The sequence below is a fragment of the Cherax quadricarinatus genome, chromosome 54, assembly GCF_038502225.1.
Source record: "Cherax quadricarinatus isolate ZL_2023a chromosome 54, ASM3850222v1, whole genome shotgun sequence".
In the NCBI taxonomy this organism is placed as follows: Eukaryota; Metazoa; Arthropoda; class Malacostraca; order Decapoda; family Parastacidae; genus Cherax; species Cherax quadricarinatus.
The window spans coordinates 27,607,278-27,624,717 of NC_091345.1; the positions used below are offsets into that span (position 1 = coordinate 27,607,278).

Genomic DNA, 17,440 nt, shown 5'->3' on the forward strand with positions numbered 1-17,440 from the left:
GACTACTAGTAGAGGTGGTCCCATCCTGTCGATTTAGAGGTGGAATAAGTTCATCAGGCAGATAACCTTGTCTGTCCTTGACCAGGGACCACCAGGTTTTGGAGCCTACCCTACCTGATGCTAACTTTCTTTTAGTGTCCACCTCCCATTTAGCAATGGCTCACTTTTGAACATCACCCATATGCCTAGAGGCTTGCATGTGCAAGTTCCTGTTATAGGTGGTAGGATGTCTCTTATACCTTCACCATGCTTTGTACTTAGCAGTAGCAGCCTCTCTACAACGAAAGCCAAACCAAGGCTGATCTGTAGGCTTCGTCACATATTGCCGGTGAGGAATGTGTTCTTGTTGTAGATTAAGGATGTGTCCAGTGAAGGCTTTCACTTGGTTGTCAACATCCCCTTGGAGAAGAGCATTCCAGTGGGTGGTGGCGAGCTCAGAGCAAAGGGCTGGCCAATTACCTCTTTCCCATAGCCAGGTTGTGCGTGTGGACTCCTCACCTCGTTCTGTTGGGATCTTAAGTGTCGTAAAAACAGCCTTGTGGTCAGACGATCCAACGTAGCCGAGGGGTTGACAAGTGACTATGCCTTCTGCCAGATCACTCACTACTTGGTCAAGGGAGGAGCCAGAGATATGAGTAGGGAAATCAACAAAGTTTCTCATGTCAAACACTGCAAGAAGGTCATCAATGTCCCTCTGTATAAGGTGCTGGTTGAGGTCACCAACAATTATAATATGTTGACAGTTGTGTTGTAGCAGAAGGGAGTCAATATTTTCTATTAGGAAGTTGATAGGGTCTGCATGTTGCCACTGAGGTCTGTACATTGCACATGCTAGTACAGAGGTACTAGTGTTTATACAGAGCTTGAAGAACATCATTTCAAGATGTGTAGGGGTGGCAACATCAATGTGCTGGGCATGAACACATTTAGAGAAGCACCCAGCAACACCTCCTCCTTGCCCTTGCCTGTCTCTTCTCATCCATGAGGTGTAGCCAGCAATTCTTGCAAAATTTTCTGGAGTCCTGTCATCCAAAAATGTTTCAACAACAGCTATCATGTCGGGACGTCGAGTGTTCACAAAACTATGTGTGAGCTCTCCAACATTAGTAATGAAACCTCTAATGTTGGCTGACAGGATGCTGATAGACTGGCTCCTCATGATGAAGTGGTCAGCTTGAGGTGGTGGGTGTGTAGGGAATGTAAGGTGCCTGCCCTTGAGAGAGGTAGGGTACTAAGGCAGCTGCAGGGATGTAGGTCTGTGGTCTTGTATAAGGCATAATCCCACCTGCTGGGCTGGGATAGGAGTAGCTAAGTGGGTGACATGTGAGTGTGTTCACCAGTTCAGAGATCCTGCTGGTTTGTTCTGAGAACAGGTCTCTAAACAGGTGGCCCTGTCTGTCAAGTTCCTTTTTCTTCCGACACTGGTCCTCCTTATGTCCTTTCTTGTAGCAGTAATTACACCTGGTATCTCGCAGGCAGTTGTTGGCAGTGTGCCCCTTCCGGTGACAGCGAGAGCACAGCCTAGGTGCCTGGGAGGGTGGACTAGGATTTGTTGCACCTCCTGTGTTTTGCAGATTTGTCCTCAGATTCTGCCGCTGGAACTGTGTTAGTGGAGGGTGAGACGGCTGTAGATGTCTTCCTCCTCCACGTCCTCCTCCACGTCCTCTGCCCTGTCCTCTACCAGTTCTGACAGATGTGTCCCTGCTGTTCGAACTTCGGCGCAGTAGGTGATCAGGTGCAGTGATAGTTCCCTGATCATTAACTGCACCGTTCTCTGGTGGAGAAACTCCTGGCTCAGAACTTGCTGACGAAGCACTGCTACCAGATTCTAGAATAGTGTCGGCAGGTGTGCTGTCAGGTGTAGGATCAGAGATGGTATGTGCACTGTCAAGTAGACTGGCAGTGGCTGAAGCAGAGATGTCAGGTGTAGGAGAATTAACAGATCCAAGGCTTCCCTCGTTGCTGGGAAGAGGATTTGTTCCCTCTGTGGTGGTCAGAGGAATTGTGTTAGAATTCCCAAAGGTAGTGTTTTGAACTCTGTCAGTCTGTGGGACCTTAGCGATGACAGAATTCCACCAGTTGTTTACCCCTGAGTTAAGCTCAGTGTGGGACTTCCAGTCTTTGTCAATAGTGTCACCATCAGCTGAGCAGCTTACGTCACTTGATGCAGGCTTGCACTGGCCTTCTACAATAGCTTGTAGGTTATCTAATGATTTGAGGAGCTCATGAAGTGCTTCCCTGTGATGGATTATCTTAGCTGCAACTTTACAACACAGCCCAAGAGGGCAGTCTTGATCTTTGGACAGGAGTCCCTGAGGTAGGACTTCTGAACCTTCCTCCTGTAGCTCCAGGCTTGTATCCACATATACCACAGGATTATGGATATCCTTAAATTTTCTGAAATTTTCAACCTGGCTGCAACAAAATTCTTCTTCTGGAATGCAATCTGTGTGGCAGTAGTTGGAACAAGTAGGCTCCTTACATCTAAGAAGAATTTTGTCCCTTGTGGTATACCCACAAACACTGCAGTAACTACTGGGACAATAGCCAGATAGCATAGATATTCTTGCTATTTTGCGGTGTGAAGTCATCCCAGAGGAGGCTTGTAGGTTTGAAGTTCACAGGAGAGAGAGGGTGGGTGGTGGTATCGTGGGTGGGGGTGTTTATAGCCAGGTGGGTAGTGAGGGCGGGCAGCAGTGGGCCAACTAGCTGGAAGTGTAGCCTTCTCACTATCACTTAATAAACACTGTTCATGCTATCCACTTTTCCACTAAAGGAAGATGTTACACAAATCACTATGTTGCATTGTACCAGCCGCATTGTTATAAAGCACCAGATGCTAGTACATAGCACAAAATACATATAATATTAGATGCTCACTCTGAAGGCAATAGTGAAGTCTGTCTGTCTGTCTCTCTCTCTGTCTGTCTCTCTCTCTGTCTCTCTGTCTCTCTCTCTCTGTCTCTCTCTCTCTCTCTCTCTGTCTCTCTCTCTCTCTCTCTCTCTCTCTCTCTCTCTCTCTGTCTCTCTCTCTCTGTCTCTCTCTCTCTGTCTCTCTCTCTCTGTCTCTCTCTGTCTCTCTCTGTCTCTCTCTGTCTCTCTCTCTCTGTCTCTCTCTGTCTCTCTCTGTCTCTCTCTCTCTCTCTCTGTCTCTCTCTGTCTCTCTCTGTCTCTGTCTCTCTCTCTCTGTCTCTCTCTCTCTGTCTCTCTCTGTCTCTCTCTCTCTGTCTCTCTCTCTCTCTGTCTCTCTCTCTCTCTCTCTGTCTCTCTCTGTCTCTCTCTCTCTTTCTCTCTCTGTCTCTCTCTGTCTCTCTCTGTCTCTCTCTGTCTCTCTCTCTCTGTCTCTCTCTCTCTGTCTCTCTCTCTCTGTCTCTCTCTCTCTGTCTCTCTCTGTCTCTCTCTGTCTCTCTCTCTCTGTCTCTCTCTGAGAGACAGATCATTGATCCTAAGATTTTTAGGATTTTTTAATCCTCTTGAAACATACTGAATGTTTTCATATAGTGTTTGTATAGTTAATTCTGGGAGATGAGATGATTTTTTAAGTATAGCCCTAAATTGATTGGCAGGCAGGGGACCTTTTATTGGTTCAGGCCATGAATTCCAGATTTTGTAGCCCTTTATGTGCATTGCATTTTTGCATAGTGTGAGACGGACATGAGGGATGTTGAAGAGAGTTTTTTGCCTTGTGTTGTGCCTTTGTGGTATGTTGTAGCTATGAAGGAGAAGTTTGATAGGAGGGTTTATATTGGAGTTTAATGTTCTCTCTATATGTAGTAGGCATAATAATATGAATGCATGTTTTGTGTATTAGTAAGTTCAAACTCTTAACCCTTTCAGGGTCCAAAGGCAAAATCTGAAGGGGTGCCCCAGTGTCCAAGAAATTTTGAAAAAAAAAAAAAAAATTTTTTTTCTTTCAGAATTGAAGATTATATTTTTGTGAAGGTAATAAAACAAAAAAAAAATTCTGATCAGTACTTACCGAGATACAGATGAGAGAAGTTGACCCAAAATGACCGGGTGGCAGCCGCATCAGCGATTTCCACAAAATCGCATTTCCTTATTTTATGTTTTTTATATTTTTTCTTTTCTAACTGTTTTTCTTTTTCTAGTAACATTTGTGGCCTCTGAGACCAATACAGTGGACCCCCGGTTAACGATATTTTTTCACTCCAGAAGTATGTTCAGGTGCCAGTACTGACCGAATTTTTTCCCATAAGAAATATTGAGGAAGGGTTGTTGAGGTGGTTCGGACATGTAGAGAGAATGGAGCGAAACAGAATAACTTCAAGAGTGTATCAGTCTGTAGTGGAAGGAAGGCGGGGTAGGGGTCGGCCTAGGAAGGGTTGGAGGGAGGGGGTAAAGGAGGTTTTGTGTGCGAGGGGCTTGGACTTCCAGCAGGCATGCGTGAGCGTGTTTGATAGGAGTGAATGGAGACAAATGGTTTTGAATACTTGACGTGCTGTTGGAGTGTGAGCAAAGTAACATTTATGAAGGGATTCAGGGAAACCGGCAGGCCGGACTTGAGTCCTGGAGATGGGAAGTACAGTGCCTGCACTCTGAAGGAGGGGTGTTAATGTTGCAGTTTAAAAACTGTAGTGTAAAGCACCCTTCTGGCAAGACAGTGATGGAGTGAATGATGGTGAAAGTTTTTCTTTTTCGGGCCACCCTGCCTTGGTGGGAATCGGCCAGTGTGATAATAAAATAATATAAAAAAAGAAATATTGTGAAGTAGATTAGTCCATTTCAGACCCCCAAACATTCACGTACAAACGCACTTACATAAATACACTTACATAATTGGTCGCATTCGGAGGTAATCGTTATGCGGGGTCCACTGTACTGTATATAATGTATATACGTACACTCACTGTATAGAACACAATAACTGCACTAAAGTTATTATTATAATATTGTTTATCACTATTGTTTACTACAATAATCATGCACAAATGTTGTATAATACTAATGTTCTATTATATATTTACATATGTACAGTCACTGGACATGTTTTTAGAACTGCTGCAGCTTGTGGAAGTCCTTGAAACAAGGTGTCATGCACAGAGGTACCTTACATTCCTCACACATAAAGCGAGTGTCTTTGCGTCTTTGTTGTCATCGTTTTGTTTGTGCACAGACAACACATCTCTTCTGAGCAAATTTCTTCTTAGTTGCAGGAAGCTGTATTATGAAGTGATCATGTTTCCTCTTCAAACGCTTGGGTATTTCCTGAGGAGTTCAAGGATGGTTTTTTGTAGCAGGTGTTGTTACCTGGTAATTCATTATGAGTTGTCTGACAACAGACAAACAAAATTTACCATACGGTGGTGTGTTGCCGGCCTTTATTTGGTACATATTATATGCATTGAGCATTGAAATGTCCATGAGATGGAAGAAAAGTTTCATGTACCACTTGTAACTCTTACGAACACAATCAACAAAGCCTATTTGCATGTCACATTTGTCAACCAAATGCATGTTTTGTGTATAGTCAATCACTGTCACTGGTTTTCAAATACGTTCATTAGTCACTCTATCAACTTTGCCACTGTCTTGCATTTTGTTAGGGTGAATGGTTGTCAACAATGTGACATCTCATTTGTCATGCCACCATAATGCCATGGTGTCATTGGCAGTAAACACCTGCACCTTTTTTATTTATTTATTTATTTATTTATTTACAATTTGAGCACACATACAGAGGTACAAAAAATACAGATAAGAGCAGCATGCCAAAGCCACTTATACTATGCATAGCATTACGGGCTGGCTTACCACTACGAGTGCCTGCGTTGAACATGGGCATATGTTTACGATTAGAACACACTGTGCCACACACATCTGTCATGTTCACTCGCAAGAAATCACTGAGTAAAGGGCTTGTGTACCAGTTATCAGTATATAATGTATGCCCCTTACCAAGATAAGGTGCCATCATGTTTCTCACTACGTCACCTGAGGTACTCAATAACATCCTAGTATCTTTCAATGTTTTACTTCCCATGTATACAATAATTTCAAATACCAGGCCACTGTCACAGTCACAGAGTACAAACAGTTTTATAACAAAGCATTTCCGCTTGCTCGGTATATACTGCTTGAATGACAGTCTGCCTTTGAACAAAATCAAAGACTCGTCAATTACAAGATTCTTGAATGGATGAAAGTGCGTGTTGAACTTTTGTTTCAGATACATAAAAACATTTCTAATCTTGTATAACCTGTCACTTCTGTCAGGCCTGGTTTTGTCAGAGAAGTGCAACATATGTAACAGTAAGATAAACTTGTTCACTGGGATGATTTCACTGAAGGCTGGGGTACAAATTAACCGATCTGTGGACCATTATGATTTTATGTTATGCTTATACATATGAGGCATAAACAAAAAGCAAATACATTTCAGCAACAGTTGTCTCTTTCCACCAGTGTTCCCCGAATTAAGCCTGAATGCCTTCCACATCCCCCCCCAGGCGCTGTATAATCCTCTGGGTTTAGCGCTTCCCCCTTGATTATAATAATAATTTCCACCAGTGTAGTATTGACTGTGGTGATATGATCGTATTTGCCATGGTGTACTCAAAATACTTGTTACTTTCCCTGACAATAGTTTCCATCAATGGCTGGTCAAAGAATAGTTCAAAGAATTCCAGTTCATTTGCAGTGTTTCCAAGGGAACAAGATGGTAGAATTCCAGTTTGAGAGTCATCAAACTGGTGGAGCTTGGGAACAAAATTGGGATTTTGCTGCCAATCCCAAATACAGTTTGCTGGTGGATACTGGACATCATAAGCTGGTTGTGGTGGTAGTTGTGGTTGTGGTGGGGTGGTGACTGATGCTCCACTTTGTCATTGAGCTGAGGAGTCAGCAGCATGGGTTCCAGCCTGGGCTGGTGAGTCATGCATGCACCATCACCACCAATACTACCACCTACTGATGCCTGTGGTCTATCCATGCCAAATGTAGCCACATCATTCTCACTTTCACTGTCTATTCCTGGTGTAGGGCCACAGGATGTACTCTGTCCCCTGGGCACTGCATAGGGACACTACCTGAGTGCATGCGGTGGCGTATATACCAACGCTTCACTCGTGAATACGATTCTTCACTATCACTATTCGAATGATCGTCAAGAGCAATAAAATCACAATCCATATCACTATCATCATTATTACTGAAGTCTGAGGCCTGGCCATGCGAAAATATTAGTTTTCTCTTGCAACGAGGTACAACTGAACATGATTGAGACGTGCCCACACCAGAGGTAGAAGGTTGAGGATCATCGGGATTTTCTGCACTATTTTCGATATCCTGGCCATTGCTTTCAGTCACTAATTGGTCAAAGCCATAGAATTCATCTTCATTTCCACTTCCATCAGAGTCAGAACTATCAGATAGGAAGAGGAGAGTTCCAATTCGCCTTGGAGTGAGAGCTGCCTTGCGACGAGGCATGGTGAGCAAAGGTAACTGAGGCGGTGTTCCCACAATGCCATGCTGGTGCCTAGAATTTTCTTTTACGGCACACACACACCACGCAGACCCGTTTTCTCAGATGTAGGCCTACCAGCTAGAATTTTGGACTCTCAACGTATAGCCGTAGATCTACGGCACGGATCCTGAAAGAGTTAAAGAGCAGTGGGGTGTGTTGTTTGGTTCAGGAATTGGTGATCATCCACACAGCAGCTTTTTGTTGGGTTTTTGATGGTTTGAGGTGATTGGTCGTGGTAGATCCCCGAGCACAAATAATAGTATTTGGTAAGGTAGGGGTAGATTAGAGAGTGGTATAGTGTAAGTAGTGCCTTGCTGCTTTGCCCTGTCTGCATTTCTTGTAAACCGTTATTTTGTCTCTGGCAACATAATTTCTAGTTGGACACAAGAGGGTTGTCTCTGCCGCCTCAGTGAAAATGAGACAGGTTCTGGATGAAGCCTGGACTGTACAAACTTGCAGTTAAGCAAAGATGGTCTATTTTATTGAGTATATGACCAGACCAGAAAACCATTCAGTATAGCAGATTTGCTCTGCTTCATGATTATTTTAATCAGACATCCCATTAGGCATACATGTTGAGCTTTTATCCAGCCACATTTTTTTGTCCATTTTATCTTATATCCACTTTATGGGGATCCATTTTATCCATTTAATGTTAACCCACATAAATCCTTTTTTCCTACAGCAAGCGGGAAAAGCGCCTGGAGGAAGAGTATGTTGAGCTTGAATATCAGATCCGATGCCTAATGCTTAAGACACCCTCCGAGAAGACTGAGAGTGACAACACTCAGGAGGAGGAACTGATAGCACGGCTGGTGAAGGTGGTGGAGCAGCGGGATGAGATCATCAACTGCTTGGAGCTAGACAGGCTGCGGGAGGCACAAGAAGATGAGAGTATTGCCACACACATGATGCAGTATCAAGGTTAGTACTTTGAAGCATAATATCATAGTGATTCTAGAAAATTTTAACGAGTTAAATTCATTGTAATTCTTTGACTGGGAATTTAGCATTAATTAACTTCATAGAGGTAATTCAGGACTTGTGTATAACAGTTTGAAGCAGAATCAAAGAGGGTAGATAACCTGCTTGATTTGGCTTTGGCAAACAAGCAAACCTTTGTTGATAATCTAGGGATTGCAGAGGGGCTCAGTGCAAGTGACCACAAATTGATTACATTTAACATTGAAAGGAAGTATGACAGTAAGGATAATACAATTAAGGCCCCAGATTTCCATTCTACAGATTACAGTGAACTTAATACGTATAGAGAACACCTGCTATATGCTGATTGGAGTAATGAAGAGAATTATCAGTTTGCTGTCTAAAGAACATTTATTCCCTGTAGGGAGATGAGATCAGATTGAATTGATTCAATATGGATGAACAGACTACCTCCATTATTATTGCTATTTTTTTTTTTTTTTTGTTAACTCCACTCTCTGCCCCTTTTTTCACTACCATTACTACCTTCTTATTGCCACCTCTATTGCTGTTGCACTAGTACTACTACTAATACTACTATTAACAACTACTACTATTTCTAGCAACTACTACTGCTACTACTGTTGTTGTTGTTGTTGTAGATTCACCGGTACATTTGCCGGCCTGGGTCTTTTCCAGATGGTGACCCAACTTTGGCTCCCAGTCACGGGAGTGTCTTGATGGGCATGCCAGCTGCGCAACAGCTGGCAATGTGAGGAAGGCTGATGGAGCTGTACATCAGCATTCAGTGTCAGGAAGGGCCGAGAAAGCCACCATTACAGGGTCCAATGGAGCCACACCCCAGCTTTAGGCAACTACCAGAGTGCTGGGGAACTCAGCTTCATGATTGGTGGATATGAAGCTCACTAGTGGATGGAAGAGTTCTGGAGGTATCTGAATTACTTTCTTGAAACATAATCCACTTTGATCTTGGTCTTGGTGTTTGCTATGCACTTTTTGATGAGCTGGATCATTTGTTCATTGGTGTGCAGAGACTCAGGCCTGCAGGAGAACTTCACAGTCCAATCCTGGACTTGATAGATCTCTTGGGAAATCATTGCATCACTCTAGTGGTCAGTCATGTAGAGCCTAACTCCAGGCCATGCTGTGAGTTCAGGCTGTGAATCAAGGGCAGTGGCAGCCACAGGCAGGCTGGTAGTGGGGATTTCCTCAACAGATAGTAGTATTTTCAGTCTCTTGGCAGGTGGTTGAGGCAGATGAGGTGAGGTCGCTGATTGGTCCATCTCAATGGTGGTGGAAGAAGTTGATGGTGGCCTCTCATTGGTGGGATACTGAGGAGTCTTGTCACATGAAGATAGTGGTGGTGGTGGAGCTGTGGAAACATTGACAATATTTGAGGTGGGCTTGATTATGTCTGTAGAAGGTGGAGATTCCAGGAATGTAAAGCTGGGCATGCTGTTTAGCCTTGTGAAGGATTACTCAGCCCTGTAACAACTTCAGACAGTATTACCCAGGCTGGCTCCTCCTCAGGAAAATTAGTGAATAGAAAAAGAAATAATAACAGACAAACATAAACACTTTATTATGTAGAAAATGTAAAATATAAAACACTTAAATATGAAATATTAATCCTACATTAAAAAAAATGAAAAAGGAAAAATATAAATGATAACTGAATTCAACGCTAATTTAACACTTGGGTGTCTGGTGTTGGTGACACTGCTTGTTGAAATCGTAGCCGTTGCTGATGATGGGGGGGAGTCGCAGGTGTTGGTGACCACCACTGGCTAGTTCTTCACAGATTAACGCCGTGAGTATTATATCCCGATGACAGGAAAGCAGGTTCTTTACCGCTGCAATGATGTGGGGTTACGTCCTGCAATTTCATTCAGGTACACAGGTACTTAGATGCAAAATGGGGAAGTCTCTGGACGTTAGTCCTTCTCCTGTTCTTCTCGTTGATTGACAGGTGACCCTCACTGTCATCCAAGAGTAGTGTTGGGAGCTGCGAGTCGAGTGATTTACTGTTTGACCAGAGCCCCACACGTCACCTTTCGAGGGGGGGTGGAAGAGGGAGGGGAAGGGATAGTGGGAGCTAGACTGACCCTACGTTAACAAGCAGCCAGCAATCAAACCATCACTTTAGGGGTGGGGGAGAAAAGGCGGGAAAAACGGGAGCGTGACTTACCCTACCTTAACTAGTAGCCGGCAATGAAACTTATCGTTACTATATCTCTACTCCTATCTATTGAACTTTTCCCTCACACTCCCCCATACCAAGACTTATAGTCAAGGAGTATAAGAAGAATAGGCGAGGAAAAAGTTCTAACGTGTGGAAGTCGCGTAAGGCAACAAATCTTCTACTGACTGTCACGCCTTAACTAGTCAGAGAAATAATTGGATGAACCATTGATATACACAATATGGAACTTAAAAGCCTGGAGTGCCAATGTCCATTTCAAGAGGCGACTGTTGGTTCCCTTAAAAGTTTCTAGGTATATCAAAGGTTTGCGTTCCGTTTCTAAAATGAATTCTTTTCCCAGCAAATAAAATTTAAGTTTGGAGTTACCCCACACAAGGGCTAAACATTCCTTTTCTATTGTGGAGTACATATCTTGTTTCTGCGGGAAGGAGTTTCCGGCTTGGGAAGCATACAGGGAAGGGAGTACCATCATGGTATTGTAGTAACACCGCACCTAAGCCAGTATTGGAGGCATCAGTTCTCAAACAAAATGTTTTATTAATATCAGGAATCTTAAGTATAGGGTCTTTAGAAAAGATGCTTTTAATCTCATTAAACTTTTCCCGAGCTACGTCGGAAAGTTCAAGAGGTTCCTTCACAGACTTTTTAAGGAAGTCAGATAAGATGCCTGTAAGATCAGTAAGGTTCGGGATAAACCGTGCATAAAAATTTACAGAACCAAGAAAGCTTCGCATGAGCTTCTTGGTTTTGGGGAATTTAAATTCTAATAAAGCTTTGATCTTACTGGGGAGAGGCTGCAGAGAGTTATTAGAAAGTATCAGTCCAAGATATCTAATCTTGTTATACCCAAGGAAGCATTTCTTCGGCTTGGCAGTGAGGCCATGTGAGCGTAACCTACGCAAAACTGATGTTAATGTTTGGATATGTTCGCCCCACGTAGATGTCATTACGTAAATGTTATCAAAATAAACTGAAACATTTGGCATATTACCCAAGACCTTTCTCATCAGTCTCACGTAGGTAGCACAGGCAGTTACCAAACCGAAGGGCATAGTTCTATACTGCATCAGTCCTTGGTGTGTAGGAAAAGCGGTGTACTGCTTAGAAGAAGGATCTAACATTACTTGATGATATGCCTGCGCAATATCAATCTCTGAAAAGAAGGAAGAGTCATAAAATTTGTGTAGATCGCTATCTATTAAGGGCATAGGCTCAGCATCCCACCGAGTTATAGCATTAAGGCCTCTGAAGTCAATAGCAAGTCTATATGAATTATCCTCCTTCTTAACCATGACTACTGGTGAACAATATGAAGATACTGAAGGTTCAATGATCTTTAGTTTTAATAATTTGTCTACCTCTCGGTCAAATGCATCCCTAAGGTGAACTGGAACTGGGTATAATTTTCGTTTGATAGGATTGTCCGTCACTAAGTCAATCTTATGGACTACCGTGGAGGTAACACCTGGAATATCAGTAAAGACGTCTGAAAAGTTACTCACACATTGAAGTAGTTCATGTCTCTTATGGTCATCCAAAGATTCATTAATATTAATGTTGGTTGCATCCGAGTGGTCAAGAGTCACCAAGTCATGTAGTTCATCATAGCCTAAGTTAGAGGTGTCAATTACGCACACTTTACATTCTTCAGTTAGTTTTTCCACACGAACTTGATAAAACAAGTCAAAGTTATTAAGGCAGTTAACCGAATTTCTTCGGTAATATTTCTTAAGGATGTTGATATGATAAAGCTTTGGTTTCCCCTTGACTTCTATGAGGTAGTCAACTTTCCCACAAATTTTTAATACTTTATATGGACCTTTCCATGCTACTAATAATTTATTTGACTTAATCGGCAAAAGTACAAGAACTTCATCCCCTACATTAAAACTTCTCCTCTGACTTTTGGAGTCAAAATAGGTTTTGTACTGGTCCATTGACAAACTTAAGTTTTTCGAAACTATGTCAGAGGTCTCCTCAAGTTTGGATCTAAGGTCAAGGAGAAACTGGTAAGAAGACTGAACCTCAGCATTTACCTCCTCATTAGTCCATAAGTCATGAAGGATGGACAATGGGCCTCTGGCCTGTCTACCATAGAGAAGTTCAAAAGGTGAAAACCCCAAAGAGTCACTTGGAACTTCCCTCATGGCAAACAAAGCACATGGTAGGTAACGATGCCACTCCTTAGGTTTAAGGGAGCAAAGTTTCCTTAAAATGGACTTGAGAATCGAATGCTGGCGCTCAATCCTCCCATTACAGCTGGGATGATAGGGTGTGGTGAAGAGAGGCTTCACTCCCAGAAGTTGGTATAGATGTTGCATTAAGTCAGATGTGAATTGCGTCCCACGGTCAGACAAAATTTCTCTAGGGATGCCCACTCTGGAGAAGATGGACGGTCAGACAAAATTTCTCTAGGGATGCCCACTCTGGAGAAGATGGACAAAAGAGCTTCAGCCACCTCTGTAGTAGTTATGGTCTTTAAGGGAACGGCTTCAGGGAAACTCGAAGCATAATCAACTAATGTTAATATATATCTATGTCCCCCAGATGAAAGTGGAGATAAAGGACCAACGATGCCAATAGCTACTCTTTCAAAAGGTACTGTAAAGACTGACATTTTGACCATAGGTACTCGCCTGGTACCTCGGGAGGATGACAGTTGGCAAACTTTACACGATCTACAATAAGTCGTGACATCTGAGGACATTTTAGGCCAAAAATAGGTTTCCCTAATTTTATTTAAAGTTTTACGATGCGAGAAATGTCCGGCCACTGGCAGGTCATGAGCCATTTTAAGAACAGTCTCTCTGCATTGACTTGGAACAACTAAGATGGAATAGTCTATCTCATCTGAATTTAATTTGAATACCGACTTGTACAAGATACCTTTTATATATTCAAATTTATATGAAAAGTTTTTCCTTTGGATCACTTGATTTTGTTTAGCGGCATTATGGCACTTCTGAAGAGAAGGGCAATTACGTTGTAAATTGACAAAGGAGTCCTTCAATATATCTAAAGGCTTAAAGTCAGGGAAAATCAAAGGATGGACAGTAGGAGAAGCCTGGGCTTTGGTCTGAGCCCTAGTCAAGACATTTATGGTATCGGAGGTGATATCTTCACTTTCATCTAACAAGTGAACCGGTGATCCTACTACCTCGCTTTCGAGAGTAGCATCACTGGTTTTTAATCCCACATGAATCTCACGAGACATTGTCTCATCTGAACTTTCAAGGGGCTTCTCAGACTCTACAGGAAGAGGATCTGAAACACTTATGCCCATCTTTGGTGATGAAAGGTCAACCTCAGAAGGAAGAATGGCACCTTTTACATTACCTATTAGTACGGAGCAAGAAGTGATGGGAGCTAGTACGGCTTCAGGCCAACCTGTGAACCGTTTAGACCTAATGTAACAACGGATGGTAGGAAAAGTGTCTGTACGGCCCAAGTAGTGTGAAAGTATAGCAGAGGAATGAGTTTCTTTAAGATTAGGGAACAGCTTATCAGAAATTACTATACATGTGCATCCAGTGTCTCATAAAATGGTAGATACATTAAGTCCATTAACTGTTCCTGAACAGAAGGGTGCTTGGTCATTACAGTCTTTAAAACATCTTCCAACTTTATGGACCTTCTCAGAAGGACAATCTGGACGTTTATGTCCCTTAACACCACACAAATGACAAACAGGAATAAAAGTAGTCATTTTACTTTCCACTAGAGGCTTTGATTTCTTAAGGTCTGATGAACCCTTGCCCTTAGGGTTTGATCCCTTTAGGTCTTTATAGGAATTGTGAGCCACAGCATACAGGTCAGCAGCCTCAGCAACTTCCTCAGCTTTAATCAGGTTACGTTTTCTAATGAATGTTCGTATCTGGTGAGGAAGAGCTGTCAGGAACTGGTCAGCAACCATGAAGTCTCGAAGAGATTCATAACTGTGATCAATTCCTGAACTCTCTATCCAAAAGTCGAACAAACGAAAGAGTGTTACTTGTAACTGTTGAAAGTTCTGGCCAGGCTGTAAGGTGGCATACCTGAAATCTTTCCTGTAAGAATTAGTGGTTTTTTTGATATGCTTTAAGGATTGCCTTCTTCAGTAGGTTATAATTGCATATGATATCCTGCGACAAAGTTGCATAGATATTTAAGGCTGTACCAGAAAATAACATTCCTAACCTGGTAGCCCAGGTGTCAGCAGGCCATTCACAGAGGGTAGCGGTATTTTCAAACCTGATAATGTATGAAGTTATGTCTTCCCCCTCTGTGAAGGGAGGTAAATTAGGTGTTGGAATATGTGCACTGACTGCACGTTGTTCCATTACTCCTTCCTCTAATTGTTGTTGTGTAAAAGTTAACTTTTTATTCTCTAATTGAAGGCGAGATTTTTCGAGCTCGCGATCCTTTTCTCTCTCTATTAACTCATGTTCTCTAGCTTTTTCCTCAACTTCTCTATCCTTTGCTCTTTCCTCAAGTTCTCTTAATTTAACCTGTTCCTCACGTATCTTAGCTTGTTCCTCACGTTCCCTAGCTCTTTCCTCACGATCAAGTCTATCACGCTCTTTTTGGTCTTCTCGCTCTCTTTCTAACTGTCTTTCTCGGATTTCTCTCTCTCTCCTTTTTCTCCTGTCTTTCAAGGTTCTCTTTCTCCTTTTTCTCTTCTCTTTCTATTCTCTCTCTCTCCTTTTCTTCTTCTCTTTCCCTTTCTAACTGTCTTTCTTCTCTCTCAGTTCTCTCTCTTTCAAGTCTTTCCTGGATCTTAGCACTAATGAAAGATTCTAAATTTTTCCCTGTTATTCCTAACTTACTTCCAGCGTTCATCCAAAACTGGTATTCATCCATACTTGCAAGAATAACTTAAACTATCAGGGGAAATGAAATGGGTATTAAAGAAAACGGAGGGTTCAATTCCTGCTCCGCTCAAACTGTAAATAAACCAGAGGGCTCGATCCCTGCTTCAATTAAACAATATGTATTAACGAAAACGAAGGGTTCTATGCCGGCTCCGAGCAAACAGTAAGTAGAATGGGGTCCCTTGACCATCCAATCTTCTCACCAACAAATCAAGAGTGTCCTACGACAGTTCCCTTGATAAAATAAAGAGCTCAATGAAACAAATTGTCACTGGAAAATCTCGGGTCCCTAGAGTCTAATCCTCCAAAGTGTTTCAAGCTCACATGAAAAAGTGGCAGAATTAACTATTATATCCTGCCTGACTTGACTTACAATAAATTGAGACTATAACAATCACCAAATCTTTTAAATACCTGTACTGTAGTCCTACCATAGAGAATGATTACTCATGGCTGGTGGTAACCGTCTGTGGTATGCAGCGTTGAAGGTCCAATGGTAGATTCGAGATGGAGTTGAATCTTGCTTCAGTAGAGTTGATCCTGGCAAGGTCGCCACTTGTGAAGGATTACTCAGCCCTGTAACAACTTCAGACAGTATTACCCAGGCTGGCTCCTCCTCAGGAAAATTAGTGAATAGAAAAAGAAATAATAACAGACAAACATAAACACTTTATTATGTAGAAAATATAAAACACTTAAATATGAAATATTAATCCTACATTAAAAAAAATGAAAAAGGAAAAATATAAATGATAACTGAATTCAACGCTAATTTAACACTTGGGTGTCTGGTGTTGGTGACACTGCTTGTTGAAATCGTAGCCGTTGCTGATGATGGGGGGGGGGGGTCGCAGGTGTTGGTGACCACCACTGGCTAGTTCTTCACAGATTAACGCTGTGAGTATTATATCCCGATGACAGGAAAGCAGGTTCTTTACCGCTGCAATGATGTGGGGTTACATCCTGCAATTTCATACAGGTACACAGGTACTTAGATGCAAAATGGGGAAGTCTCTGGACGTTAGTCCTTCTCCTGTTCTTCTCATTGATTGACAGGTGACCCTCACTGTCATCCAAGAGTAGTGTTGGGAGCTGCGAGTCGAGTGATTTACTGTTTGACCAGAGCCCCACACGTCACCTTTCGAGGGGGGGGGTGGAAGAGGGAGGGGAAGGGATAGCGGGAGCTAGACTGACCCTACGTTAACAAGCAGCCGGCAATCAAACTATCACTTTAGGGGTGGGGGAGAAAAGGCGGGAAAAACGGGAGCTTGACTTACCCTACCTTAACTAGTAGCCGGCAATGAAACTATCGTTACTATATCGCTACTTCTATCTATTGAACTTTTCCCTCACAAGCCTGAAGAGTTCATTGATGGTGGAATTGAAGGATCCAGATACAGCTACATTGTGCACATGGGCATTCATAATGCAGGAGAGGATTTTTGTGAATTCGCCGGCCAGTATCAGTGGTAATGTATTGCTGGTGGAGGATGCAGTTTGAGTGGCCTTGAGAATTTTGGCAGTGTCTGCTTGCAGTTTTGTAATTGCAGCATATGTTGGAAATTGAGCAGTGTTTTTCTTTTGCTGTTCTAGTTGTTTCTTGAGAACTTCTCTTCTTGTTGAGCATTTAGCAGCAAGGATGTGGTACTCATTCTTGTAGTTCAGGCATTTAGGTGGAGTGGTGTTGGTGCAAGTCTTGAAATCATGTCCTTCATTGCTGCAGGTTGAGCAGAGTTTCTTATCCTTGGTAAGGCAATCCTTGATGGTATGCATATAAGAGTAACAACTGTAACACTGAGTGATGTGCTGGAATCTCTCGGCTTCAGTGTAACTTGGGTTGATATCGAACTAGTGGATTTCCAGTCCCTCTGCGAGAGCTTGTGTTGCCATGTTGACATCAGTGAAGGTGACCTTTAGCATTGAAGAAGTGTTAGGTATTTTGGTAATATGTTCCACTGT

At 42.5% G+C, this 17,440-nt stretch overlaps 1 protein-coding gene across 2 annotated transcripts in view; it reads left to right on the top strand.

Moving 5' to 3' along the window:
• The window catches only part of MICAL-like (protein), a 568,521-nt gene that overhangs the window by 536,436 nt on the left and 14,645 nt on the right, over positions 1-17,440 (top strand). For both annotated transcript variants that reach the window (XM_070096758.1, XM_070096757.1), the window contains one exon: positions 8,169-8,407. In XM_070096758.1, coding sequence (XP_069952859.1) covers positions 8,169-8,407 — 239 coding nt within the window. The remainder of the gene's footprint in view (positions 1-8,168; positions 8,408-17,440) is intronic.